The following is a 24,879-nucleotide window of genomic DNA, read 5'->3' as shown; positions in this document are numbered from 1 at the left end:
TTGCTTTTTTGTTACTTTCTAAATTTAGAATGTTATGATATGTCCTAATAAATTAGACAATTCTATTTGTACATTCACACATTAAGTTCTATAATCATCAAAATTATTCCCTAGGGATCAATATGTTTATGTGTCATCCCTCTCGCATCCACACTCCCTTTTATATTTCTTCAGTTTTTCGTACTAAATTATTAATTATAACATATATATATATATATATATATATAATTATATTTCTTCATTTTTGAGTGGAACACATGCACCGGGAAAGCATCACGAAGCGAGGAACAAACGAGAAGTCTGCAGGATGAAAATCGGTGACGGGGTGCTCGATGGTTTCAAAGCTAAGGGGTAACCGTCGACAGTTTGCACTATAACTGTCGATGGTTTCAAATAGTGTGCAAAAGGATTCTCCTCGGCTTTTAATCGTGTACGGTTCGACCTAAACCATCGATGGTTTCTTTTCGCGCAGATTACGATTTTTGAATTTGGAGATCAGTAGATTGGGGAGATTGGAGGATTTTCCTTCGGGGATTGCTACATAAGTGATTTAGATAGGTTGTAAGACTTCTGTACACATAAGGGTTCGTCTATAATCATATTTTGTAACCCTAATTGTAAGCTTGACATTATTGATAGTGAAAATTCAATTGTTGCTCTCGTGGACGTAGGCAAATTGCCAAATCACGCAAATCTTGCCTTTTTGGTTATTGTTTTCATTAATTCTCATTACTGAGTGATTGCTTCTTTCGTATTATTCATCATTGAGTTATTGCACTGCTTGTCTGTTGATTAATTTGAGTTTATGTGAGGCTTCTGCTGCGCATTCTCGAACAACGAGTTCAATGTAAAAATTGCATTTTTACATGGTGATTTGGAAGAAGAAATCTACATGACTCAGCCATATGGATTTAAGGTTGCTAAAAAATAAAATTGGGTATGCAAACTGGGAAAATCGTTGTATGATTTAAAACAGTCTCTAAGACAGTGGTACAAATGATTTCATCAGTTTATGATTGATTATAAGTGCATTAGAAATAAATATGATCATTGTGTTTATTTTCGCAGACTACAGAATGAATCTTTTATATATTTACTATTGTATGTTGATTGTAAGAACCCAAACTGTGATATATGAGTTTAAATAAATAAGAGAGGGATAAAATGGGAATTTGGACAGGCTTCGTCGACGAAGGCCTCACATTTCTCGTTGCCGAAGTTCAGAGGCTCATCGACGAGAAGAAGCTGAGGGATTTCAGGAAACCGAGGAATTTAGGCTTGTCGACGAGGCCACCGCTTCGTCGACGAAGGCAATGGTCGACGAGTTCGTCGACGAAGGCAATGGCAGACTCGTCGACGAGTACACCATTTCGTTGATGAAGACGGCTGAGTCAAAGGGGCTATAAATAGAATTCTCTTTACTTTTCAACTAAGAAAACTCAAATCTCTCTCTCTAGAACTCTCCCTACTCTCTATCTTTTTAGATTTCTTCACCGTTCATCGTTAGAATCGTGAATCTGAAGTCACCACGAGGATCGTGGAAGGATTCTCTACAAGTTCTACATATCAGAATCCTGTTTCGGAGATTTTCGGGTTTTGGCTTAAAATCAAGGTAAGGCTCGATTTTCAATTCTGATTCGGTAATTTAGTAGAGAATAGTGTTGTTAGTATCTTATGTACTGTCGATTGTAGGTTTTGGAACTCGGTTTGCTGTTTAGGGTCCTTAGAGTACGAGATTTTCTATTCAGGGAAAAGGTAAGGGGAATTGTGTTTATATCGGTTATTTTTGAAATTGAACTCTGTAGAACTGTGGCTCACGGTCTTGAGTGTGTTTTGAATACTCATTGGGGGGGATCTAACGGGGAAAACTATGGGTTTTTCATGATTATAGTTTTGAGGAAAAGGGGGCGACGGGCTGCATCCCTAGTTTTGTTGAAAATCGAACGTATATGTTGATTTATACTGTGTTATAGGGATGGATGTGCCTTGAATTGTTTTAAACTGTATGTGTTTGGAAAATCATGATTTAGATTACCAAATGGGTTTGGTATGTTTGGTTATATGAACATGCATGTGTGTGTGATATGTTGAAATGCTAGTAGGAATGCGGTTCCGAAATTGTTCCAGGTAATGAGGGTGTACGGTTCTATATTCGAGGGCGTATGAAATTGTTGGCCATAGATTGGCAGAGGTCCGGCTCTATATCCAAGGGCGTGAGCCCATTCCAGCAAATCAGACCGAAGGGTGTGGATCCACTAGTTTAGCGCCGGTACGATGCCATAAGAGTCGGGGACTAGTCATGTGCCGGTGGTGCCGTGTTCGTGGGTTGGCTTCGGGTCGATGGGTGTGACGACACCGGGATTGTTGATCATGTGTATGTGTGCGTGTATGCACTATGTAAAATTAGTAGTGGAACTGCATTTAACTACGTGTATGTTGCATTATGATAACACTCAAATGCCACACATCGATATAACTTGTCTTCTTCCTTACCGAAAGGTGTCTCACCCCTACTGTATGTACTTTTTTATAGGTCCTTAAAGTAATCAGAACTAGCGTCTTGGTGTAGGGAGCGTAGTGGCCGGTGTACTGCGGTTAACGCTTGGGTAAGTGTTAGGACTATGTTTTGGTGGGTTGCCATTCTGGGATGTGTTGGGCACGTAGTCGTACGTTGTATGATAGATCCTTTTCTGCTCTTGTATAGACTCTGATATGGTATTGCATATATATATAGAATGACCTTATTCTGCTGCGTATATGATTGTATTTGGATGTGTTTAGGATGTTTGGGAACCCCACGGGGTTGGACCCTCATCCTTCGTACTATATCTGTGGATGGTTTGTATAATATAGGGACATGTTAGATTACATTTTCACCCCTGGGTCCCATTTCCGGGTTCGAGGCGTGACATTGATAATATGTTGATAGTTTCAAAGAATAGGGAAGAAATCAATAAGTTGAAAAGTCTGTTAAATCAAGAGTTTGAGATAAAAGATTTTAGTGAAGTAAAGAAAATACTTGGCATGGAGATATGTAGAGACAGAATAAGAGGAAGAGTTAGTTTGATTCGGAAACAATATTTGAAGAAGGTAGTACAAAGTTTTGGCATGTTTGAGTAGTCAAAACTAGTTAGTACTTTTGTAATAACCCAGCCCTTTATACGGACCCAGATTGTTATCACCCATACAGAATACTTGTACCTGATATACATACATAAACAATCCGCCCTAAACAGGGACATACGGGTGTAAGTCATACATAACTGTAGTGGAAAACATAAACATCCATCGGGATTTCTATTAGACATATACCAGAGTTTTCTACCTGTCTTCTATAATACATACATCCATATTCAACATATAACCAAATTCTTACAATCTCCCCAAAAGATATTTCGTACCAAGACTATTACACACATAAAAGACTTACGTAAGCTAAACTCAAAAATCACCTCCCTGGTCCCTTTAGCAACTAGGACTGACATCCAGTAGAACTTGAAACAAAGGTTGTATAATGGGGGGAGACACTTTTCAGTAAGGTGGAAAATATTACAACAGTGTGTGACCACATGCGTATATTTCAATTAAAATATACTACATATAAGGTATATTTGCAATACTGTAATATGAGAGATCTATGGACATAAATTCAGTAACTTTATCCATTTTAGTTGTTAAATCATGCATATGAATATTAGAACAACGACCAGCTTGGTACGATATAATACGCCTATTTACTCCATGCCACGGATTGTGCACTGATAACTCTAACATGCCCTATTTATGTAGGCACTGCCGAGCATCTATTATACAGTTCGACTGCCCCACCTGGTCCATTATTTCACCAGTGGTTCCATTACTCCTGCAAACCGACTATCTCTGTACTCACACTGATTCACATGTGTGATTGCATTGTACTTTACTAACTACGGAACCGAGCCTTTAGTAACGGGAGTATCTTTCAACCCCTATAAACTAAAGTATGTTTCAACTCCTTTAAACTGAAATATCTTTCCACTCCTTTGGTAGCAAGTTGTGGTTCCATTTATCATATATACAATTTACAATGAAAACATAATAACTGTGCAATTTTAGTATTTTCGCAAACTCATACAATCACATTGTGGTGTAAACCGGCACATACCCCATATATAGCATAGTACATATCCGACATTTTTTTTCCACATTTTCAGTATAGTAAAATGGAACTCCAGTTCCCATAACTCATACAAATATTATAAAAGAATCTCACATTCCATTTCAATCCATATGTCACACTAGTTTAGTTAAAAGTCCACTATATGGTATAAAATTCAATAAACATCATTTAAATGAGAAATAAGGGATTCAAGCATCTCCTACAATAATATTAGTGCAAATAAAGAAGTTTTGTAAAGTTTGGAGATCATACGCCAAAATTCTCATTTTTACCAAAAATCGTAAAATCGTAAAACTGACATTTTTATCCCGCGAAATTTAGCAAAGAAGCAATCAAACCATACAGATAAACATAAACTAACTTTTTAGCGATTTAGTTTTACAAAAAGATTGTTGTAAACAAATTCCCCTTACCTTAAATCTAAAAATAGTAACACGTATGGATCGGTCCAAACCAACAACTCGGGATCCTTAAAACCTAAAAACCACATAATATTACTTTACCACAATCTCGATTACTGTCCAACTACCTAATTGAAAACGAAATCAGATCCTTACCTCGATTTTTGGAAAAACTCAAAAATCTTCAAAACAACGATCGAATTCACTATATTTGTAGAGTTTCCTCCTTTGATCCATGTAGGAACCTTCGTTCGTAGAAACAAACGATGAATGGCGAAGGAGAGAGAGAGAAGGAACCCGCTGGTTCTAGAGAGAGAGAGAGCCTTTGAGTTTTCTTAACCCTAAAGCAACTAAAAAGAATATTTATAGTGCCCTTGACCGAGTCAAACTCGTTGACGAGGCGGCGCCTTCGTTGACGAGCTAGCCACACAGCTCGTTGACGAAGTCATACCTTCGTCGACGAACCCCATCCAGATATTTTCTTTGGCTCGCTCAGTATTCCCTCATCGACGACGCTCTGAATTTTTTCGACGAGGCATTGAAGGAACTTCGTCGACGAACATGCTGCCTTCGTCGACGAACCCTGCAGAAATACCCCTTTTCATTCATTTCTTATTTATTTTCTTATTTACAGGTTTGGGTCTCTACAACTTTTCTTGCTCCTTACTTCAAACTTAGAGCATCTTTATCTCCTAATTCAAATGAGGAACGTAAGTATATGTCATAAGTTCCTTTTGCAAGTGCAGTTGGTAGTCTGATGTATACAATGGTTTGTACAAGATCTTATGCTTCACAAAGTTGTAAGTATGATGAGTAGGTATATGCATAATCTTGGTAAAGGACATTGGCAAGCTGTGAAATGAATTTTACGATATATTATGAATACTATTGATATTGGTATAGTATTTAAGAAAAATTATACTATTGATCAACGTGTTGTTGGATATGTGAATTTTGATTTTGCAGGTGATCTGGATAAAGGTCGATCTACTACTGGATATATATTTACATTTATTAATGGTCCAGTGAGTTAGAAGTATACTTTACAGTCTACTATTGCTTTGTCTACGGCAGAAGCAAAGTACATGACAGTTTCAGAGGCTGTTAAGGAAGTTATTTGATTGCAGGGTTTACTTGAAAATTTGGGAGTTGTTCAGAAGCACAAATGTGTTCTGTGATAGCTAGTGTGTTATTCATTTGGAAAAGAATCAAGTATACCATGCACGAAAGAAGCACATCAACGTTCAATTTCACTTTATATAGGACATAATTGATGAAGACAAAATACTTCTTCAGAAGATTGTTATAGCTAAGAATCTCGCAGATATGTTGACCAAGATTGTGACAACAATAAAGCTTAAATATTGTTTAGATTTTTTTTTTTTTTGCTAAAAGAGGGCTGCACGACACCTCCATTTATTTATTAATATACCCTTACTTTTGGCGGAGGAATACCGTGAGTACAAGTTAAAACAAACCAACTAAACTAGGGCAAACAAAATTAAACATAACTAACAAAGGAGATAAAAATATAAAAACAACCAAAATCAAAACGAAATACATAAAATGAAACTCTAGAGTTGAACTAACGACGAACTGAAACGAGACCCCACCTATCCATCCAAAGGATACCTTTCAGATAATGAAAAAAAAAAAATTATTTGGATTTAATCAATATCCTGCAAGTTTGAATACTTTTGGAAGACACTGATGATCTAGAACTCCAAAAAATGTTTGTGACTAAAAATTTTGTTGAATTTATCGTCAAGGTGGATATTTTTTGTTTTTTGTCCCACATTGGTGGAATTTTAACCATTTGTAATTACACCTCCCATTTGAAGAGTTACAAATAGTATTTATACTCTAGGATATTTCTAATTACTATTGGTAATTTGAAATTAGCCAAAGTTGAAATTTTCTGCAAGTAGTGGACTGATCATCGGCACCTGGGGACGCAAGTAATTTTGCATCGAATAGCATAAATTCTTGTGTTGTTCTTTATTACTGTATTTTATTATTAGTTTTTGCATTGCTTAAGTTTTGTTTTATATTCAATAGCAATAGTTGTTGTATTGATGTTTAACATAAGTGGGCGTCTGGCATAACACAAGTAATGTATATATCAAGATTTAACAACCACCCATTAAGATTAAGTTTATGTGAACAGTGTCATCTTCCGCATTATGCCACATAAGAGACTTTTTAATCGAGTACTTCATAATTACATTGAAACAAATAATGTACATACGAACTTTGTAGAAATATAGAAAGGTAATCATTTAGTGATTAGTATAAAGTGTCATATTTTGTGACTTGTACAAACTATATTATGTTAGTAACATTATTATGTACACAAAGTTCGTAGATTATGTCAATTGGTTGCTAATGTTGTAATAGAAAATCTATTGTTTAATGATTAAAACTCCCTTATATTTATATTACTCCTTCAGTAACCATTTTTGGCTTTAATAGAGGATTTTTACTTCCAGTTCTAACCCTATGCTTGGGAGAGATTTTGGATTTGCATTTGCCGATATTTGAAAAAAAAAATAATAATTATAGTAAATTTGGTTCAAGTCCATCCAAATTCAAATTCCATACCCAAACATTCATGTTCCCAAACGCCATATAAGAAATAATATTTAACGTTGCATTTGGGGTGCATGAATTTTGAACCTTAGATTTGAATTTGGTGAATTTAGACATATTTCAATACAATTTTATATTACATTTTACTCAAATTCAATACAACTCCAAATTCAAGGCCGATTGTTTTGGTTCAACTTTGTGAGAAATATTCTTAGAGTCAAATTTGAGCAGCTCATGCCCTTTTTGAAATCTAATTGGTAGTTTTTTTTTTTTTCAAAGCTATCTAAAAATTGTACAACTTGATCAACAATAGTACAATATATTTTATTTCAAAGTTCAATAAAAAGAATAATTAAATATAATTTCAATGTGCAAGTAAGAATAATCTAGCAGTCAATTATGGTTATGTCATCTCATAAAGAAAATTAATAAATTCATCTATAAAATATTGAAAGGAAATTGAAATATTAAAATACTCAAATAAATTATCATATTCGATTGTTCATCCTACTTATATTATATAGGTTAATTTTCATTTACATTTTTTAGGTTTTTTAAAAATTTTATTGGACCTAAACTACATAACATGTGCATTCCATTTCTCATTCTAATTTGGATACTAACTTGTTTTCTGTTCCTTTCCAAATTTAGAATGTTAGGATGTGTCCTAATAAATCGGACAATTCTATTTGTACATTCACACATTAAGTTCTATAATCATCAAAATTATCCCCTTAGGGATCAATAGGTTTATGTGTCATCTCTCTCGCATCCACACTCATTAATTATACCATACATATTTTTTATATTTTATACTTTTTTTTGGGAATACACTATATTTTGTACTCTAAACTAGTGATTTTAAGAAGAAAAAAAAAAAAATATATATATATATATATATATATATATATATATATATATATATTGATAGAGACTTTCCAACATGCTCTATATTGATTTTTTTTTTTTCAAAAAAATTATTAAGCTAGATTGCCTAACTATGATATTAGATAACTTAGTCATGTTCTTGTATTATGAATGATTTTTAAGTGGTAGTTATCCATTTGGGTCCTTTGAACCCTTGGACACATTTATCCCTAGTGTCATCTATACCATGGTGGCCCAAGTTTTAGAAATTAAGAGATCTTATTGTGAAAATATTTTTGACTAACTAATAAATTAATACTCAAAGATAATAGTGAAATGACTCACATTTAAATAGTTGGCAACACCTCTTTGAGGATGGATGAAACTTAATGTCAATGGTAGATCGGGAGACAATCGAACATAGGTAAGAATCAGGGGCTTTTATGATGCTGAATGAAAATTAAGTTTCTTCATTAGGGCTTCTTGGCGTGATAATGTTTAGCTCACACGGGAAAAAGAGATTTTGCAAATTATGAATGAATTAGGCTTCGTGGAAGTTATGCATCGAATAAATTCTTTTAGGGCTTTAAATAGACTTCCTTAGAATTGTAATACAAAGAATCAAATGTGTTCAATACTTTGATTGACAGTTGAGTCATACTCACTTATTTTGTGAAGGAAATCATGCAAAGTTCGATTTTGGAAACATTAACTGTGTAACAAATTTAGTGATACCTCCTAATAGTTTATATTCGTTATTGTTTGATCACTACTTTGATTTGGCGTTCACTTTTTTTTTTTCCCATGTTTTCGTCATACAGAAACAACAACAACAACAACAAAGTCAAACCTTAACTCCTATTAGGTGGGGTCGGTTGTATGAATTCTTTTCCACCAACATGCTATCATAAATAATTTCTTTTGATAAATTTGGAGATATTAAATCCTTACTTACTGTATCTTCTCAAGTTATTTTAAGTCTATCCCTACCACTTCTATTGCCCTCACAGTAACTAACTTACTTTTCCTTAATGACCATCTATGTGGCATGCATTGTAAGTGTCCATTCATCATACAGAAAACAAAAGAAAATTTGGTGCGCCCACAAGGTTAACAACAAAGAGTCCAACAAGATAAAACCTACAAAATCAAGAAAATAAATGCGTAATCTATAACATGAAAAAGCAATAGAATGCATAACCTTACCTAGATCTACCTATAATAACCATGACAAACAAAAATCAATGATGAATATCAACTTTGTTTCACGAAAAAATCTACCAAAATCTTGAAATATAAATGTAATCTAGCTAATAATTCTCATTGGATGTAATCTAGCTGATAATCCTCATTGGATTTTATATTATTCCATTTACACATGATCGTAAATTTGCATAGGGGAGGATATAGGCAAAAAAAGTTACTCAATTCTTATTCAATCTCAAGACTAATAATATGCTTGATAATCCCATATCTAGATTATGACTCCATACCCCTCCCCCAACAAATTTGTGGTGGAGAAGCCCTAACCCTAGATCCTATTCGCCCAACTTAGGCCACACAGCATGTTAGAAAAATAATATTAGGGTAGCCCTGGAGGGCACCTTTATAGCCCAATTCACCTGGAGGGCACTCTTGGCCTTGAGACTTGAGAGTGACTTGAACAGTTGAAACCTTTCCTTATCACAATTTATTTCACCACGCCATTCGCCTCCACTTAAAATTTGGCACCTTGCGGGGTACCCTTCATTTGTGGGTCATGGCCACCCTAAGATAAGCTTCACGGAGATGATGAGAAGGTCTCCCCACCATGAAAGTGTCCTGTACCGTGCAGTACAGCTGTGGAAATTGATGCCCCTAGGCCTTATCCCTCTCTGAAAATCAAAGGAATTGTGCCCTATACAAATAAGGGCATGTTTGGCTTATTTATGGCAAAGGCGAGGCATGGAACGTGGGGATTAGGTCACGTGTGACGTGGCAGTCACTTCATGGTTCGGGTTTGGGCTCTCAGTGCACTGGGATAGTGACCCATCAACTGGATCCAGCTATGTGTTTACGTGTGGCCACCCAACCCCTCCGCCAATATTTCTTAATTGGTTCTTTGATATTCATCAACATCCATTTTAGATCTCAATCTACTTCGGTATTTGCGGTTATGTTGATTTTAATTTGTGTATTTATTGTCATATTTAAAAATATTTTTTTATTTATTTAAAAAATTAAGCAAAAGAAATCTATTAATTTTTTTGCAGTAATGGAAATTGAAAAAAATAATAAATATAGAAGTATTGTTAAAATAAAAGGTACAGAATAAATGAATGTGGCACGACGAATAATGAAATTCTTAGTGGCCTTTCTTTAAAAGTTAAGGTACGTACTTACAGAATTCTCTATGATGGATTTCCCATCTTTAACATTCTAGTTGGGTTGACAGTCTTTGTTTTTGATGTATCATGCTACTCATCTGATTGATTTTTGTGTCCCTAGGTATGGGTTTGTTCAGGTTGATATAACTCATGTGTTTTTTGCTTTAAAATTGTGATGGGACTGGTTCCCTTTGCTTGGTATGATCGGTGTATATCGTATATATCCATTTGAACAATGCATTTATATTTTATCGAAAAAAAAAATGGTTTATTGTCCATTCTTGTTGAACTTTTGTGAAGCCTAATTGTATTAAATTTGGATGATGACACGACTTTTCTTTAATAAGAGATTTATATCCTAAAACTTAGTCTAGGGAGCGAAGGTTTGAGTCATTTTGGACCCGTTTTGTAGCCCATTCGGAATCCTGTGCGCAGCATATAAAATGATTGTTTTTTGGGATGATTAGAGTATGCGGTCACACTTCGCGAGAGAGCGAGAGGGAGAGTATTGTACCGCCGCACTTTCTGTATTTTCTTCCTGATAATAGTGAAATCTCTGCAACTCCGTGGACGTTGGCAAAATTGTCGAACCACGTAAATATTGTCTTGTGCATGTGATTGATTTTTCTTTGGCGTGTATTCTTTCTCTATTTTGTTTCTCACAGGTTTCGGGAATTTGTTTTTAATTCCCGACAATTCTTTTTTCAAAATTTAAATCTAGAAAATTTCAGGTTAAAATTATTTATTTTGAAAAAAATTGTATTGACTTGATAGGTTACGAATTTAGACGTACTTAATTTTCGTAAGTGGTCACTCCTTTTCTTAAGAGATAGCTCAATAGTTAGAGTATAAGCTAATATTAATGACTTGTTTGGTTTGTGGCATAACTACCTTTTGGAATAAGACAAAATATAGTGAAAATTATGAAAATATATGCAATAACTATTCCTCACATGTTTTTTATTATTATTTTACTTCACACTTAAAAAAACAAAATAGACATTCTAATGGTGAAATAAGAGAATAGTTATTCTTTATCTATTTCTCGTTATAAACTTATAAAAAGTTTCATATTATTATTTATTTTTAAAGCGTCAATATGATATTTTTGTATAACTAATTATAACTAGCCTATTATAATTAATCTATTTTTAGAACTAGAAATTTCGTGATCAAAAGGATTAGAGTACGATGTCGAGGTTATGTTTAGTTCACAAAATTATCATTTTTTGAAATAAAATAGTTATAATAGGAGAATTTCATAATTTGTATGAAAAATATAGTACAATCATAAAGCAACTAATAATTAATTTTTTTAGCAATTTATAATAATAAATATACAATAAATTAATATCACTAATTGAAATATCTATCTCTTTTTATTTTTTATGCTGACTAAAGTAATAACAAATAAATATTTTTAAATTTTTTATTGTATTTCATCTTATTGCTATAATTATTTTATGAACTAAACATAAATTTAAGCTTTTTATTATATAACTATGTGATTTTAACATTGATAGGAATATGAATATGCATGTAAGAAGATAATTAAAGCTTGAGACTAGAGTTAGGCATAATTTGGTGAATCAAACCAAATCTCTTGAACTGAACCAAACTGAAATTTTGGTTTATTAGAAAGTGCGAATCGTAGTTAAGTCATTTCAAACAGCTAATTAAAATTCAATTAACCAATTACTAAATGAGTCAAATTGAAACCAAATTATTAACTAAAAGAAATGAAATTTTGAAAAGAAAGAACGACTAACTGATTTTTTAATTTGATGTTACCTGATTTTATTTGATTTTTAAAGTATGATTCCATTTTTAAATTTTTATGGCCACCTCTACTTGAAACATTCATATTAGAGGTCTAATATTCAATTCTTGATCGTGAAAAACTATAAGATGGGTGTAAATAAAAAATAAATTGTCTTTTATTGTGTAAACCCAAGCTACCTTTGAGCATCCAATAAGAGAGAGAGAGAGAGAGAGAGAGAGAGAGAGAGAGAGAGAGAGAGAGAGAGAGAGAGCATACGGCAAATGACAAAATGAAACCAAATAGAAGTGAAGACCCTTCTTGACACCGATGCAAAAATTTGGGGAAACCAAATAGCTATTATTATTATTATTATTATTATTATTATTATTATTTGATTTGAAACGCGTGTATTATTATTATTATTATTATTATTATTACAATAAGATAATTAAATTCAAATAGCATCATTAAAGCTTATATAATATAATTTTTAGGATAAAAGAAATTGATTTTCTATGAAATTTAACAAAAAGATAAGAAGCTTCTTATCTCAAGTTTTAAAATTTTCACAAATCTTTCTTAATATTTCAAAAATTGTATAGACTGTCCTTGAAATTAACAGAAGTTTGTGTCTTTTTAATAAATCGTAAAATAGTTTTTTGAAATTTCTGAAATCTCAGGTCTTTAAAATTTTTGAAACCTTAAGAGAAGTTATTATTTTTTTTTCTCAAATCTCAGAAGATGTGTCTTTTTACTCTAATATTTGACACACACATATCTATACATTACTAATAAAGAAATATTTTTTTATTTAATATTTTAGTATTTTAAAAAAACTAATCGTGTTAAGAAAAAGAAAACAAAATTGAAAAGAAAAGTGGTCATATGTCGGGTGTATGACTAATATTTCCTTTACGCATCGTCGGTGGCTAAAATAACACCAAAAAATTTATGTGATAGACATTGTTAAATGACAATGTTTGAAAGATGCAGTGATTCAAATGCAAAATATTTTGCTCCAATGCTGCATAAAATTTTTGATATACCTAAGTTAGAAATTAAAATATGACATACTCTACAATGAAAAAAAAAAAAAAACTTGTTAGAAAAGAATAACCGTGTATCATGGTTGCGCCTCAAAGGCTTAATCGTAATAGTGAGGTTTAAGAATAAATTTTATCTTCTAATATTTCTTTTCATGTACGAGCCTAATTGACTTAGAAGGATGAATAAAGACAAACCCGTTTATTTATTTTATAGTAAAATTTAATATAAGATTAGAAGTACTTGGGATTTGAACGTTGGCCTAAGGTCAAAAAAGTTATAATCGTTTAAGATTTGCTTGAGCATAAGTAGACTGCATTAGACTATTACCCTCAAAATATTTAAGAATGCCAACAAAGGGCAAGAGTAATATTCTTCCTCCTCTCCCTCCAACCCCCCTAAAGAATTTATGCACATAAAAATAGAAGGATAAAAGACATTAAGCTCTGTTGAAATTTACTAAAAAGATATAAATCTCTTTTAAGATTTGAAAATTTTTATAAACGTTCTCTAAATTAAGTGTGACGGATCATTTTTGGGATGCTTAATATCCTCCATAGCTTATCTTTCGCCAAATATCACATGAAGTGCGTTTCTTTTGTCAAATTTCAACAAACATTTGCAAAGCTTTAAAAACCACAATAAGGGTCTGTTTATTTTTGCCGAACTTGAAATGATGCTCATGAAAACTTTTAAAGTTGAAAGAAGGTTTGCATCTTTTTACCAAATTTTAAGGATGATACAAATCTTTTGTCCAAAATATACCACATAAATTTTGCCCATTGATTTAATATCGAAACCTATCATTAAAAAGTGATTCAAACTTAAATATTTAAGCTAACAGGTGTAGATGTATTCAATTAATATATATATAATTCCAAGGATCAAAGTGGACTTCTTCTTCTTCGACAGGGCTGCTTGGGTCGGCCATTCTCATGCAAACAATCAAACATTTCGGCATCACATTACCCCTTTACATGGTTGAGTTAAAACAGAGAGAAGAAAGTCAATAGAGGTATCATAGACAGTACCCCGGATAACACATCATGAATGCTACAATGCCCTTGAGATGTGCTGCAAAAGTTCCTTTCGAGTCTAAAGACCCAGATCCAAGTGTTTGACTAATTGCAACGACTGTCTAAACATATGATTGATTGAAGATTTAATGGTTTAAACTTTTAAATTAAGTTAGCGTTTAATATGCTAAATCCATTCATGAAAACTCACTCAAATCCGATGCCCTACGTTAATCCCCTATATGAATAGTCCTCCATAGTTTCGTAGACCAGGTGAGGAAATATTAAGAAATTCAATTTTATCGACGATGGAAAGAGTTGAACAATAATGGGGCGAAGAACACGATTATTCTTCCTTCCTTGGAAGGGAAAGTCAAAGTGAGTAATAGAGAGTTTACCAAACGAGGCCCCCAAATGTAAGCCAGCAAGTATAGTTTGTCATTTGTTCCCGCAGGGTTGATGAAGCTGAACATATATTTCAAAAAGAGATTTAATGCGATTGTCTTATTCCATCTGCCCATTATTTCAAAAGCTGAGAGCTCTAGTCCCACTTATTCTCCCACCCCTTTCAATGGGACACAGCCATTGATGGCACCAAATCTTCACTTCAAAACACCAAAAAACTATAGTACTATACAACAGAGCCTCTCTCTCTCTCTCTCTCTGACAGAAGATTTTCTCAGAGCACGGGGTAGTACATACATCTGGGGGATTCACGATACATGCATCTAGTTTTCTTTATGGCATCAAAATGTTATATTAGAGCTTTTAGCATCCCTTTAGCTTTTTCTTGCTCTCTCTTGGAGTCATCCACATAAAAGATGGCATCTTCTTTTCCAAAACTAAAGTGATCCCAGCTGTGCTTTATACCTCCTTCACCTAACTGTCAAGGTTCTGTACAGAAGCAGGATATCCTACGCCCCCGAACTATGGCTGCTTCCGCTTGTTTGAACACGTACACTTGGCACGAGTATCATTAAGTGTCTAAAAAATTGAGAAAAAAAGGGAAACACGTTGAGAAATGATCATCATGTTCGTGAATTTTGATTCAAGTTTCTTTGTTACTTACTTTGACCTGTTTCTGAAGGTCTTTAATGTACTCAACAGCCAAATCTAACATGTCTGCAGTGCTTGTTTGCTGCAAATAGTATAACAAAAAATTTTGGGTTGCTTCAGACTGTGTGCACTGAAAGAAGGAAGGAAAAAAAGAAAGAAAGAAAGATGCATGTGCTAGTTTTTACCTTGTCCATGTTTGGAACAAGCTCTTGCAGTTTCCTCATCCTTTCACTAATTCGGGTTCTTCTCACCTGCAAATGATCCACATGCAAAAACACATATAAAGCTTTTCAAAGATCACAGCCAATCCCAACATTCAAGTAGATATAAGGTCTCATTCGAATAATTGAGAATCCATAGACGTTACCCTCTCCGCAATGCTTCGTGGGTGAGTGGCACAACCACGCTTGGCTCGAATCTTACAAGGCACAGAATCCTGGAATTGCAAATACTTTTCGATTGCAGCAATCTCAGATGATGTTTTTGGCAAGCTCAAGTGACGAGGCAAACCAGCCGGAGTATGGTTATGGTTAGCAGGCCGACCATGCTGATCAACAATAATAGCTACAATTAAAACAGAGATGTTCCAAAACAATCGCATTCCATTAAAAATATGCTACCTGAGTTTCTGATACATTTAAACCAGAAAAAGTCCTCCTATCATCATCTTTAGCCCTTCTTAAATCATTGAGATTTTCAGACAGAATTCCAGAGTCTTCCCAAGAGCCAATTGGGAAACCTGTGAGATAACATCCATTATTACCGCGCCCATCACTGAAACTTCCACTGTCGGGGCTACTTGCACCCAAGCTTTTGTTCCCAATATCGGGCATGTGTGTCATAAGCCCTGAAGAAGAAGGTGGCCCAGATGAGAAGTTTATTTGACCCTTCAACCTGCTTGCAGAAGAAAAAGATGCTTCTCCATTAGTGCCATTAATGGATCCGAAATTCCCCATCCCTCTCATTATACCATAGCCTGCCATTTGCTAAGAATTTGTCAGTACCATATGTTAGGGAGAGAATACAGTAGCTTGGTACATTTCCAAAATCAACAGCAAAAATTTCTCTAGCCAACAACATAAAATTTCTCAGTTGTGTTCTCGCATTTACCAAGATTAGAGAGAAAGCAAATGGGTAATGAGTAAATTGCAACAAATAGAATTCCATGGAATACCAGAACTAAATAGGCAATCAACTATATCTCATTTTCAATTCATTGGCTCATAAACAAGAATTCTAATGCTCGAGCAACTCGATCTATTGCTTAACAAGAATTTAATGAAAACAATTGTACATAACTCAATGATATAACTCGTCCTTTCCCACAATTCACTTGCCTTGAAGTTGATTACTACATCAAGAATAGGAATGCATGTGAATCAAGCCGACTACTGAGTTACTCAATCTTAACTTAGAATTGATTGTGTTGAGCTTCAAGCTAAATAAGTTGCTTGACAATTTGAGTTCAAATTTATAATACTACTCACAAGCCTAATTAAGCTTTTATTATTTAATTATTAGTATTATTGCATAAGTGATAATATAGATAGTTTTTACATACACTTAATACTACATGTTATATATAATTTAGGCATTTACTTAATATAGCTTTATAGCCAAATCAAGCTTAATTGAGTTGAGCTCTGAGTTCTAAGAGCTCCTCAAAATGAGCTCAAAATTTCTCGATTGAGTTGAAGGGCACCCAATTAAGCTGCCACTCTTGTAGACTCAAATAAAACCCTAATCAAGAAAAGTGAGAACGTATTTGAAATTCAATATATAACTTGGAAAAAGGGTCTAAAAGAATTTATGATTTCTACAAAATAAGAGCTACACTAACTATGTGTTTAGGAGTATGGAGTTGGAGTCTTGAGTTTAGCATGGAGCAGAATTCAACAAAACTCAATACAACAAATCTAAAGCTCAAATTCTAAGCTCCCAAACACAAGCAAATTCGATTTTACTATTATTAGATTTTACTCTAAAACGCAAGCAAATTCTGAAACAGGGGAGCAAATTCGAATGGGCGAATGAAAAATAGTACCATTTTCAATGTTTACATGGGAGAAAAGCCCCGGAGGAGAGCTGCTCTGCCGGATAAGATTGGAGTTATTTCCATCGCCGCCGCCGCCGCCGCCGCCGCCGCCACCCATCTTCGCCGGCGGCAGCTGATGATCCACTGCCATTGAAGTCACTCCTCTGTAGTGGCCGTCCATCTCGGAGGCAGTGGCGGATGCGCTGTGGTTCGGCAGAGGCGGTCGAGACGAGCTTTGGTACACAAGTGGTGCCGCCGAAGAATACCCATTCTGCGGCTGCTGGTGCTGCTGTTGAAAGCCCTCTGGTTCGTGCTTCATCGGTGCCGCGAACTGCGTCTGCTGTTGGTGCTGGTGTTGGTGTTCGGTTGGCGGAGAATTCTTCTGAATCTCAGGCAGCGAAGACGAATCTTCGGCCATGAACCGTGCGATGAATCTCTCAGTCTCAGGACTCGAAGGCCGAACGTGGAGATACTGTTCATCGTCCAGGAAATTTGCGAAGAAGGAACTCGGAGCAGATCGGTAACGCATCAAACCAGAGTTCATCTGTTGCTGGTAATGGTGATTCTGAAACTGATGGGGCTGCTGCTGTTGGAGATCTGACTCCATTACTTCTTCTTCTTTCCCCTGCTTTTCTTTAGCTTAATCCCTCTACCTCTACGAGACTAAATCAAAATCCTCAGAAATCAAAATCAGACACAAATTAAAAACCCCTCTTTCAGCTGCTTCAAACGGATCTAAAACGCAAAGACCAAATTGAACTCATACCATTCGCTTCAACCATTAACACACCATCAGAACAGCTCCAGAACGGGAGGAAAAAACAGCAGACTCGACACAGCAACCCCTGATTAAACAAGAATTGAGCCTCACAGACTTCATAAACAACAAAATCACTCTCCAGAGAGGAAAAAACAAAAACCCAACTCGCAATTCCTGAATCCGAACCACCGAACTCCACAGGATAACATTAAGATACCAAATTAAAACAGAACAAGAGAAGAACAGAACAACAACAAAAAAGCGAAAAAACCAAATCCCCGTCACTCGAATCCCTTCCCTATTCGTGCACTGCTGGTGGTGGGGAATGGAGATGGCGGTGTTGAATTAATTCAGACGAGAGAGAGGGAGAGAGAGAGATTATTTCTTTATTTCCTCTTGGTCCCAGAGCGGCCATATTTATATGAGAAGTTATAGAGGCCAGAAATGAAGTTCCTATCCTAGGATTTATTATGTGCCAAGTGTTTTTACCATGATGCCCCTACTATTTCTACATTATTACGTAAAAGCCATTAACTAAGAGCACGTCATCTGATGCCATGTCGGTTCCCGGTTGGGCAATATTAAACATTAATGTAAAATGTAATAAATGTAAATTCATCCTTTTTATAGTAGCAAGCTAGGTTTCATTGATTAGGGCTTTCACTTTGTGAAAAGACTATGCTGCCCTCCTTGGACCATGGCCAAAGGACTCTTCACACGTTTATGCCCATATTTGGTTAATATGAGAATCTGTACATATTATATTTTTAATTTTATGTATAAAATAATACATGAAAAATAATTATATTTAAAATATAAAAAATTATTGAATATATGTGCCAACACTGCTAAGGTGTTTTTTTTTTCGTAAATTTTGAACCCAATATTCCTCATATGTGGAGAAACTCATTTAACCCTTTAGTCCATTTTCTTTGGGTTCTTTATTAGGCTTTTTTAGAGACCTTTTTACACCTCATTTAAGTAAATAAAATTAGAATTCACAGTGTATAATTCCATTAGAAAAGTGAGAAAAAGCATGCGACAAAAAAAGGGAGAAGCAGAAGAGAAAATATGGGCTTTTGCTATAGTGTGCAATTTTAATCAACCAACAATTGGAGGGTCATCTGTGGTCCAATTGAGTTGATTTTTTGTTAGTAGATAGATGACTCATAGCATTGATATTGAATAGTTAGATTGGTTATCCAAGCACTGTAGTGTCCGATATTGGCTTTTGAGCAGTAACCATATTGAGAAAATCTAGGTTTTTGCAATAGTGTGTAGTTTTGATCAACAAAAGATTGGAGGGTCATCCATGATCTGATTGAGCTGATTTATTTTCAGTAGATAGAGGACTCATAGAAGCTAATTTTGAATTGTCGAATTGGTCGTACAAGCACTTTAGAGTTAGATATCGGGTTTGAACAGTAACCACATTTTTGGTGAAATTCTCAACTTTCCCTCTTTGATTTTTTAAAGATCTTTTGTTGTTAACTAAAAATAGAGTCATGTACTCGTTGCGATAACTAAAAATTGAAATCTTGTACCCACATTTTTATCATAGTGAAGTTTTTGAGTGGACTCTCATGTCCCATGATTTTTACCCTTTAATTTGAAGGGGTTTTCTACGTAAAATTGTGTGTCTCGTGTGATTGATATTTATGATTATTTTTGGGTTGATTTTGTGCTACTAAAAATATATATTTTTGTGCTATTGTCATATCATAAGAACATATTTTGTTAATTGGGAGAGAAAGAACTTCTTGTTGTGCTTCCGCGTTTTTGATAAGCCTCATTTCTTCCCAACAGGATCGTCCTTGATATTTTCTCATTTGAAAATGAGATCTTGCCTAGCATAAATATTTTTATTTGCTTCTCATAAGAAGATTATTGAAAATGTTGTCAAAAGTTCGAATATGTGTTTAACACTAGTCACAAGTACGTGCGCTTTGCAACTATTAGCAGTCATGAATAGTGTTGAAGCCAAAGATTTAAACTTAATCTTCATTTCCAAATATGACTAGTGATTACTTACAACCAAGAGAAAAAAAAAGAAAAAGAAGCTTCATTTCTAGTAGTTGAAAGACGTTTATCCAGATCTCCTACAAAATCAGAATCCACATATCCAACAATTCGTTGATCAATAGTATTATTTTTGTAGTGACCCAGAAGAATTATAATATTTAAATAATAAAAAGAAAGGAGAAAAGGAAATTAAAAATGGCAAAAGCGTTCATCGACGATGTTGCATATGGGGCTCATCGACGAGGGTGTGATTCATCGACGATAAAATACCGAGAGAGGTTTTGGGTGATTCTGAATTTCGTCGACGAGGAGAGAGTTCGTCGACGATTTTTCTTCATGACCTTGTCGACTAGGTGACGTGGCTCGTCGACGAATGCCTGTGTATAAATAGTGTTAAACGCGATTTTTTAGCTTAATTTGGCCACAGAAATCTCTCTTCTCTCTTCCTTCGGTTCCCTACCCTTCTCTCTAAGATCTCGGGCTGATTTTCTACCGGTTCGACGATCTGAAGCCACCACGACTGTGATGACCCAAAAATATATATATATGATTAAAGTACAATAATAATAAAATAATAAAAATAGTCATTAAGTTAATATCAATACAGAAGTGTTTTTCTGTAGGATCCTTGATTCCATGTTTGATGCCTAAGAAAGACCTTGTCTTAGCGAGTGCTCAGAGACCATTGCGGCTCAGTCGCTCCCTGGAGGTCGGCCTGGTCAAAATGGAATTTCATAGGATAAACAGGATAGATACTGTTTGTATACGTAAATAAGTATATATACATAAAATAGTGTTTTGACAGATATAATTTGTAGAAATACATAATAAGATGATAATAATATAGGTATCATATGTGGGGCCCACAAGACTATGTGGGGTCCACATGAGTCCCGGAGCCACAAGACACTGTTTATATACGTAAATGAGTACATAAAACAATGTTTTAACTGATATAATTTGAAAAAATATATGATAAAATAATAATAATATAGGTATCCTATGCGGGGCCCACAAGACTGTGTGGGGCCCACATGAGTCCCGAAACCGTATGAAGGTTTTCACAAGTCTCAAAACTATGCAGGATGCATAAAATCGTATAAGAGTTATTGGAATTACGTACGATCCATTTGGGTCTCGAAATTGTGTGGGGCCCACAAGACTACATGGGGCCCACAAGACCATGTGGGGCCCACATGAGTTTTTAAAATTTAAATTTAATTCTTGTTCAAAAATAAAATAAAATAAAATAAATACTAAATATAGTTTAAAATTAATAACAATGATAATAATAATGATTAAGAAAAATAATAAAATAATAAAATAATTAGTTAGGTAATGGATTAATTAATAAGGTAAGTAATTAATTAAAAATTTATTTAGTGAGAATGGTGGCAAGCACTCCCAAATGGCCTCCACTCAAGTTTAAAATTAATAACAATGATAATAATAATGATAATAATGATTAAGAAAAATAATAAAATAATAAATAATTAGTTAGGTAATGGATTAATTAATTAGGTAAGTAATTAATTAAAAATTTATTTAGTGGGAATGGTGGCAAGCACTCCCAAATAGCCTCCACTCAACCCATACCTTGCCCATTCTTTAATTTTTAAAATTATGATTTCACCAATCTCCCCACACTTTTATAAATTCTATTTCTTCCCCAAAATTTTCCTATAAATAGGGAGCTCTCAACCTTCATTTTTCACAACAATTTTCCAAGGAAGAGAAGGATTAGTGAGTGAAAGAATTTGTGGTGGAGAGAGAATTTTTGAATAAATTCTTAATCACCCACTTTTTCTGATCTCATTTCTTAAAGATAATTATTGTGTTCGTAGCACACGGTAAAAGAAGAAGGTAAGTAAATTTGATTATGTTAGTATTTTTATTCAAAATTTATACCCGAGTTTATTTGTAAGTAAATTTGATTATGTTAGTATTTTTATTCAAAATTTATACCCGAGTTTATTTGTAAGTAAATTTGATTATGTTAGTATTTTTATTCAAAATTTATACCCGAGTTTATTTGTAAGTAAATTTTGATTATGTTAGTTTCTTTTTATTTTAAATTCATACCCGAGTTTATTTTGTACGTAAATTTTAATTATGTTACTTAGTTCCACAAAATTTCCATGAGTTTATTTTTACGCAAATTTAATTATACCAGTTCTATCTTTAATATACTTGTATCTATTTTTGGGTTAAGAAATGTTCCAATCCACTCGGGTAAATTTTCAGCATTTCTTTCTATTCAAAAATAAAATTATATATATTTTTTTACACAAAAATTGTGTGGCATGAGTTTATTTCTACGTTGCATTTTTATGAAAATATGAGTAAAGATGAGATTTTCACGATATTATTTTTAAATTTGCATAAATTATAATAAGATGATTTTAAAACCCCTTATGGCAACGGAAGTTCAAAGTTACAGATGCTCGGTACCGCAGCTTAAAGTTTATACGGATCAGAGTGCACCCACACTGTTTACAGAGTGGTTATTTATGTTAGTGGATTTCTCCTGAGTGCACACCTGGTTTAAGTCCAGGACTTAATAAGGAAAATCTCACTTAAAGTTTACGTACGTTGATTTAGTTTGGTCGGCCAGCCAGCTAAGTCCAGTCTTCGGACCGCACAACCCAGTCATGGGGGTAAACATGACTTACGGCAAACAGGCCTAAGGGTGGGTTTTTATAATATATATTTATACATATTTAATTACGTGTACAAGTTACTGATGATTTGAAGGAAAAGTATAAGTTTACGTGAAAAGGATCATTCTGATGCTTAAATGACTATCTAAGGAAAATGTATAAGGAAAAGTATATGTATGTTTATCATTAAATGTTTTTACAGTTTTAAAGTTAAAAGTTTAATTTAGCAGTTATAATATATGATTATAAAAATTTACTGTTGAAATTGATGACAAAAGTTTTATGCAGAAATTTTTAAATTTATATTTATTCTAAAAGCAGTCTTGAAGTTATATTATTAAATATTGTTTTACGAAATTCTTTAAAAGCTCATTTTAGCCACACACTAATAATAATCTTATTTACTTACTGAGCGTTGTCTCACCCCAATCATATTTTATTTCAGATAACTCTGAAGGACATGTCGGAAATCAGGCTTAGCAAGCATGCGGGTGGGGATTAGAAAAATAAAGATTAATTAGAAATATAGTATGATTTCAGATATTTACGTTTGTGTAATTTTTCTTCTTTTGAAATAAGTGATTGTAACATGAATAATTAGCGCTCTGGTGTAATAAAAATTGAGTTTATTTTGCTTCCGCTGTAAATCAGTAGTAAAAAGTTAATATCCCAGGCCCCTCGGGGTCGGGGTGTTACAACGACACTTTTAGGAAAGTTATCTGCAAGTCTGTCGGAGCGGATCGTTGGTGGGATGAGTTTAGAATTCATCACAGATTCAGGGTAAGACTTTCTACTCAGTATTTGGCTATTTGACAGTTGTAGAAAGCGTAGTGCATGTAGAAATACTGAAGTTTAGTTCAGGGGAATGCCGTTTTCAGGGTATTGATCGGGAAACTCTGTGGGTGCATGATTGTTTTCTTAGGGGGCTTTTTCAGGAATCAGGTAAGGGGATAAATTAAGCTAGTTATTTTATGAAAATGTATGAATATTATTATAGCATCTGATTTCAGGAAAATAAATATATTTATATATGTTTTATATTTGGGAAATACCGCTGAATATGATGGTATGTTAAATATACAAAAAACCTATTTCGTGTGGCATGAGTAGAATTTATAATGAAATATTATTTTTCTGAGAATATGATAATGATATGGATATGAATATGATTTGCCGGCGTACGGGGCCGTGCTATGGATGTGATTTGTCGGCGTACGGGTCATGCTATGGATATGTTTGCCGGCGTACGGGCCGAACTATGAATATGATTTATCGGCGTACGGGCCAAGCTATGGATATAATTTTCCAGCGTACGAGCTGAGCTATGGATATGATTTGTCGGCGTACGAGCCGAGCTATGGTAAAATATGAAATACCGGCGTAAGGGCTGATGATTTTTATGTTATGTATAAATATGCAAAATGAAGCGATGATATTGATTTGATAACTAATAGTATGAAATATCCATGTATCACAATTTGATTATATGTTATATGTTATCAGAACCTGGTTGGCTTGGTCTAGGCTAACACTTGCACGGTACCGATGCTATGTGTTTATGATTCATCATGATATTTGTGCTAACACTGCTGTACGGAGTGATATGAGGTTGGATGGTCGATGTGGTTTCAAGAAGTGTGAGCGCCCTTGGTGTACGGACCAGGTCTAGCAGACCCATCGGACTTACAGACTGTACTTCTGACTTGGCAGTGGTCGGCCAACCATTGTCAGGTCCCGCCTTCGGGCCACACAACCTAGTCATATGGGGGTAATACATGACAACAGCCAGCTAACCTACCAAGGTTGTTTTGTATTATATTATATGAGATGAATTATGTTTATGAAAATTCTATTTGTTCTATTATGATACGAGAATATATGTTTCCCAAATATAATACAGAAAGTTATACTAATATGTTTATGTATGATTTATATAAAACACGGAAATACTCATGTTGTCACACACTAGTATTAGTTTATTTCCCTTACTGAGAGGGGTCTTACCCCAAAATTTCATAAACATTTTAGGAGCCCTAGATAGGAGAGCGGATAAAGCTCCGCTGAGGTAGTTATTGTCAATATGCCCTTCATGAAGGGTAAGTATTTTGATAGGGTCGAATGAACTTTTGAGAAGTGACTCTA

At 34.3% G+C, this 24,879-nt stretch overlaps 1 protein-coding gene across 1 annotated transcript; it reads right to left on the bottom strand.

The window, feature by feature from the left end:
* Positions 1 to 14,678: 14,678 nt before the first annotated feature.
* On the bottom strand, positions 14,679 to 18,495 carry LOC131147892 (transcription factor bHLH130-like). The gene is made up of 6 exons (XM_058097532.1): positions 17,305 to 18,495; positions 15,881 to 16,236; positions 15,628 to 15,807; positions 15,446 to 15,511; positions 15,274 to 15,342; positions 14,679 to 15,188 (listed from the first exon to the last, which is right to left on the bottom strand). The coding sequence occupies exons 1-6, from the start codon at positions 17,900 to 17,902 to the stop codon at positions 15,132 to 15,134; spliced, it is 1,326 nt and encodes a 441-aa protein (XP_057953515.1). The 5' UTR covers positions 17,903 to 18,495; the 3' UTR covers positions 14,679 to 15,131.
* Between the last annotated feature and the right edge of the window lie 6,384 nt (positions 18,496 to 24,879).

This window comes from Malania oleifera, chromosome 2 (assembly GCF_029873635.1).
Source record: "Malania oleifera isolate guangnan ecotype guangnan chromosome 2, ASM2987363v1, whole genome shotgun sequence".
NCBI classification, from domain to species: Eukaryota; Viridiplantae; Streptophyta; class Magnoliopsida; order Santalales; family Ximeniaceae; genus Malania; species Malania oleifera.
This window is presented reverse-complemented; position numbering and strand designations above follow the sequence as displayed.

Coding starts and splice junctions, on each gene's coding strand:
- LOC131147892 (XM_058097532.1), bottom strand. CDS start 17,902: ATGGAGTCAGATCTCCAACAGCAGCAGCCCCATCAGTTTCAGAATCAC. Junction 16,237..17,304: donor CCATGTAAACATTGAAAATG/GTACTATTTTTC, acceptor AGCAAATGGCAG/GCTATGGTATAATGAGAGGG. Junction 15,343..15,445: donor TTGTTCCAAACATGGACAAG/GTAAAAACTAGC, acceptor TACTATTTGCAG/CAAACAAGCACTGCAGACAT.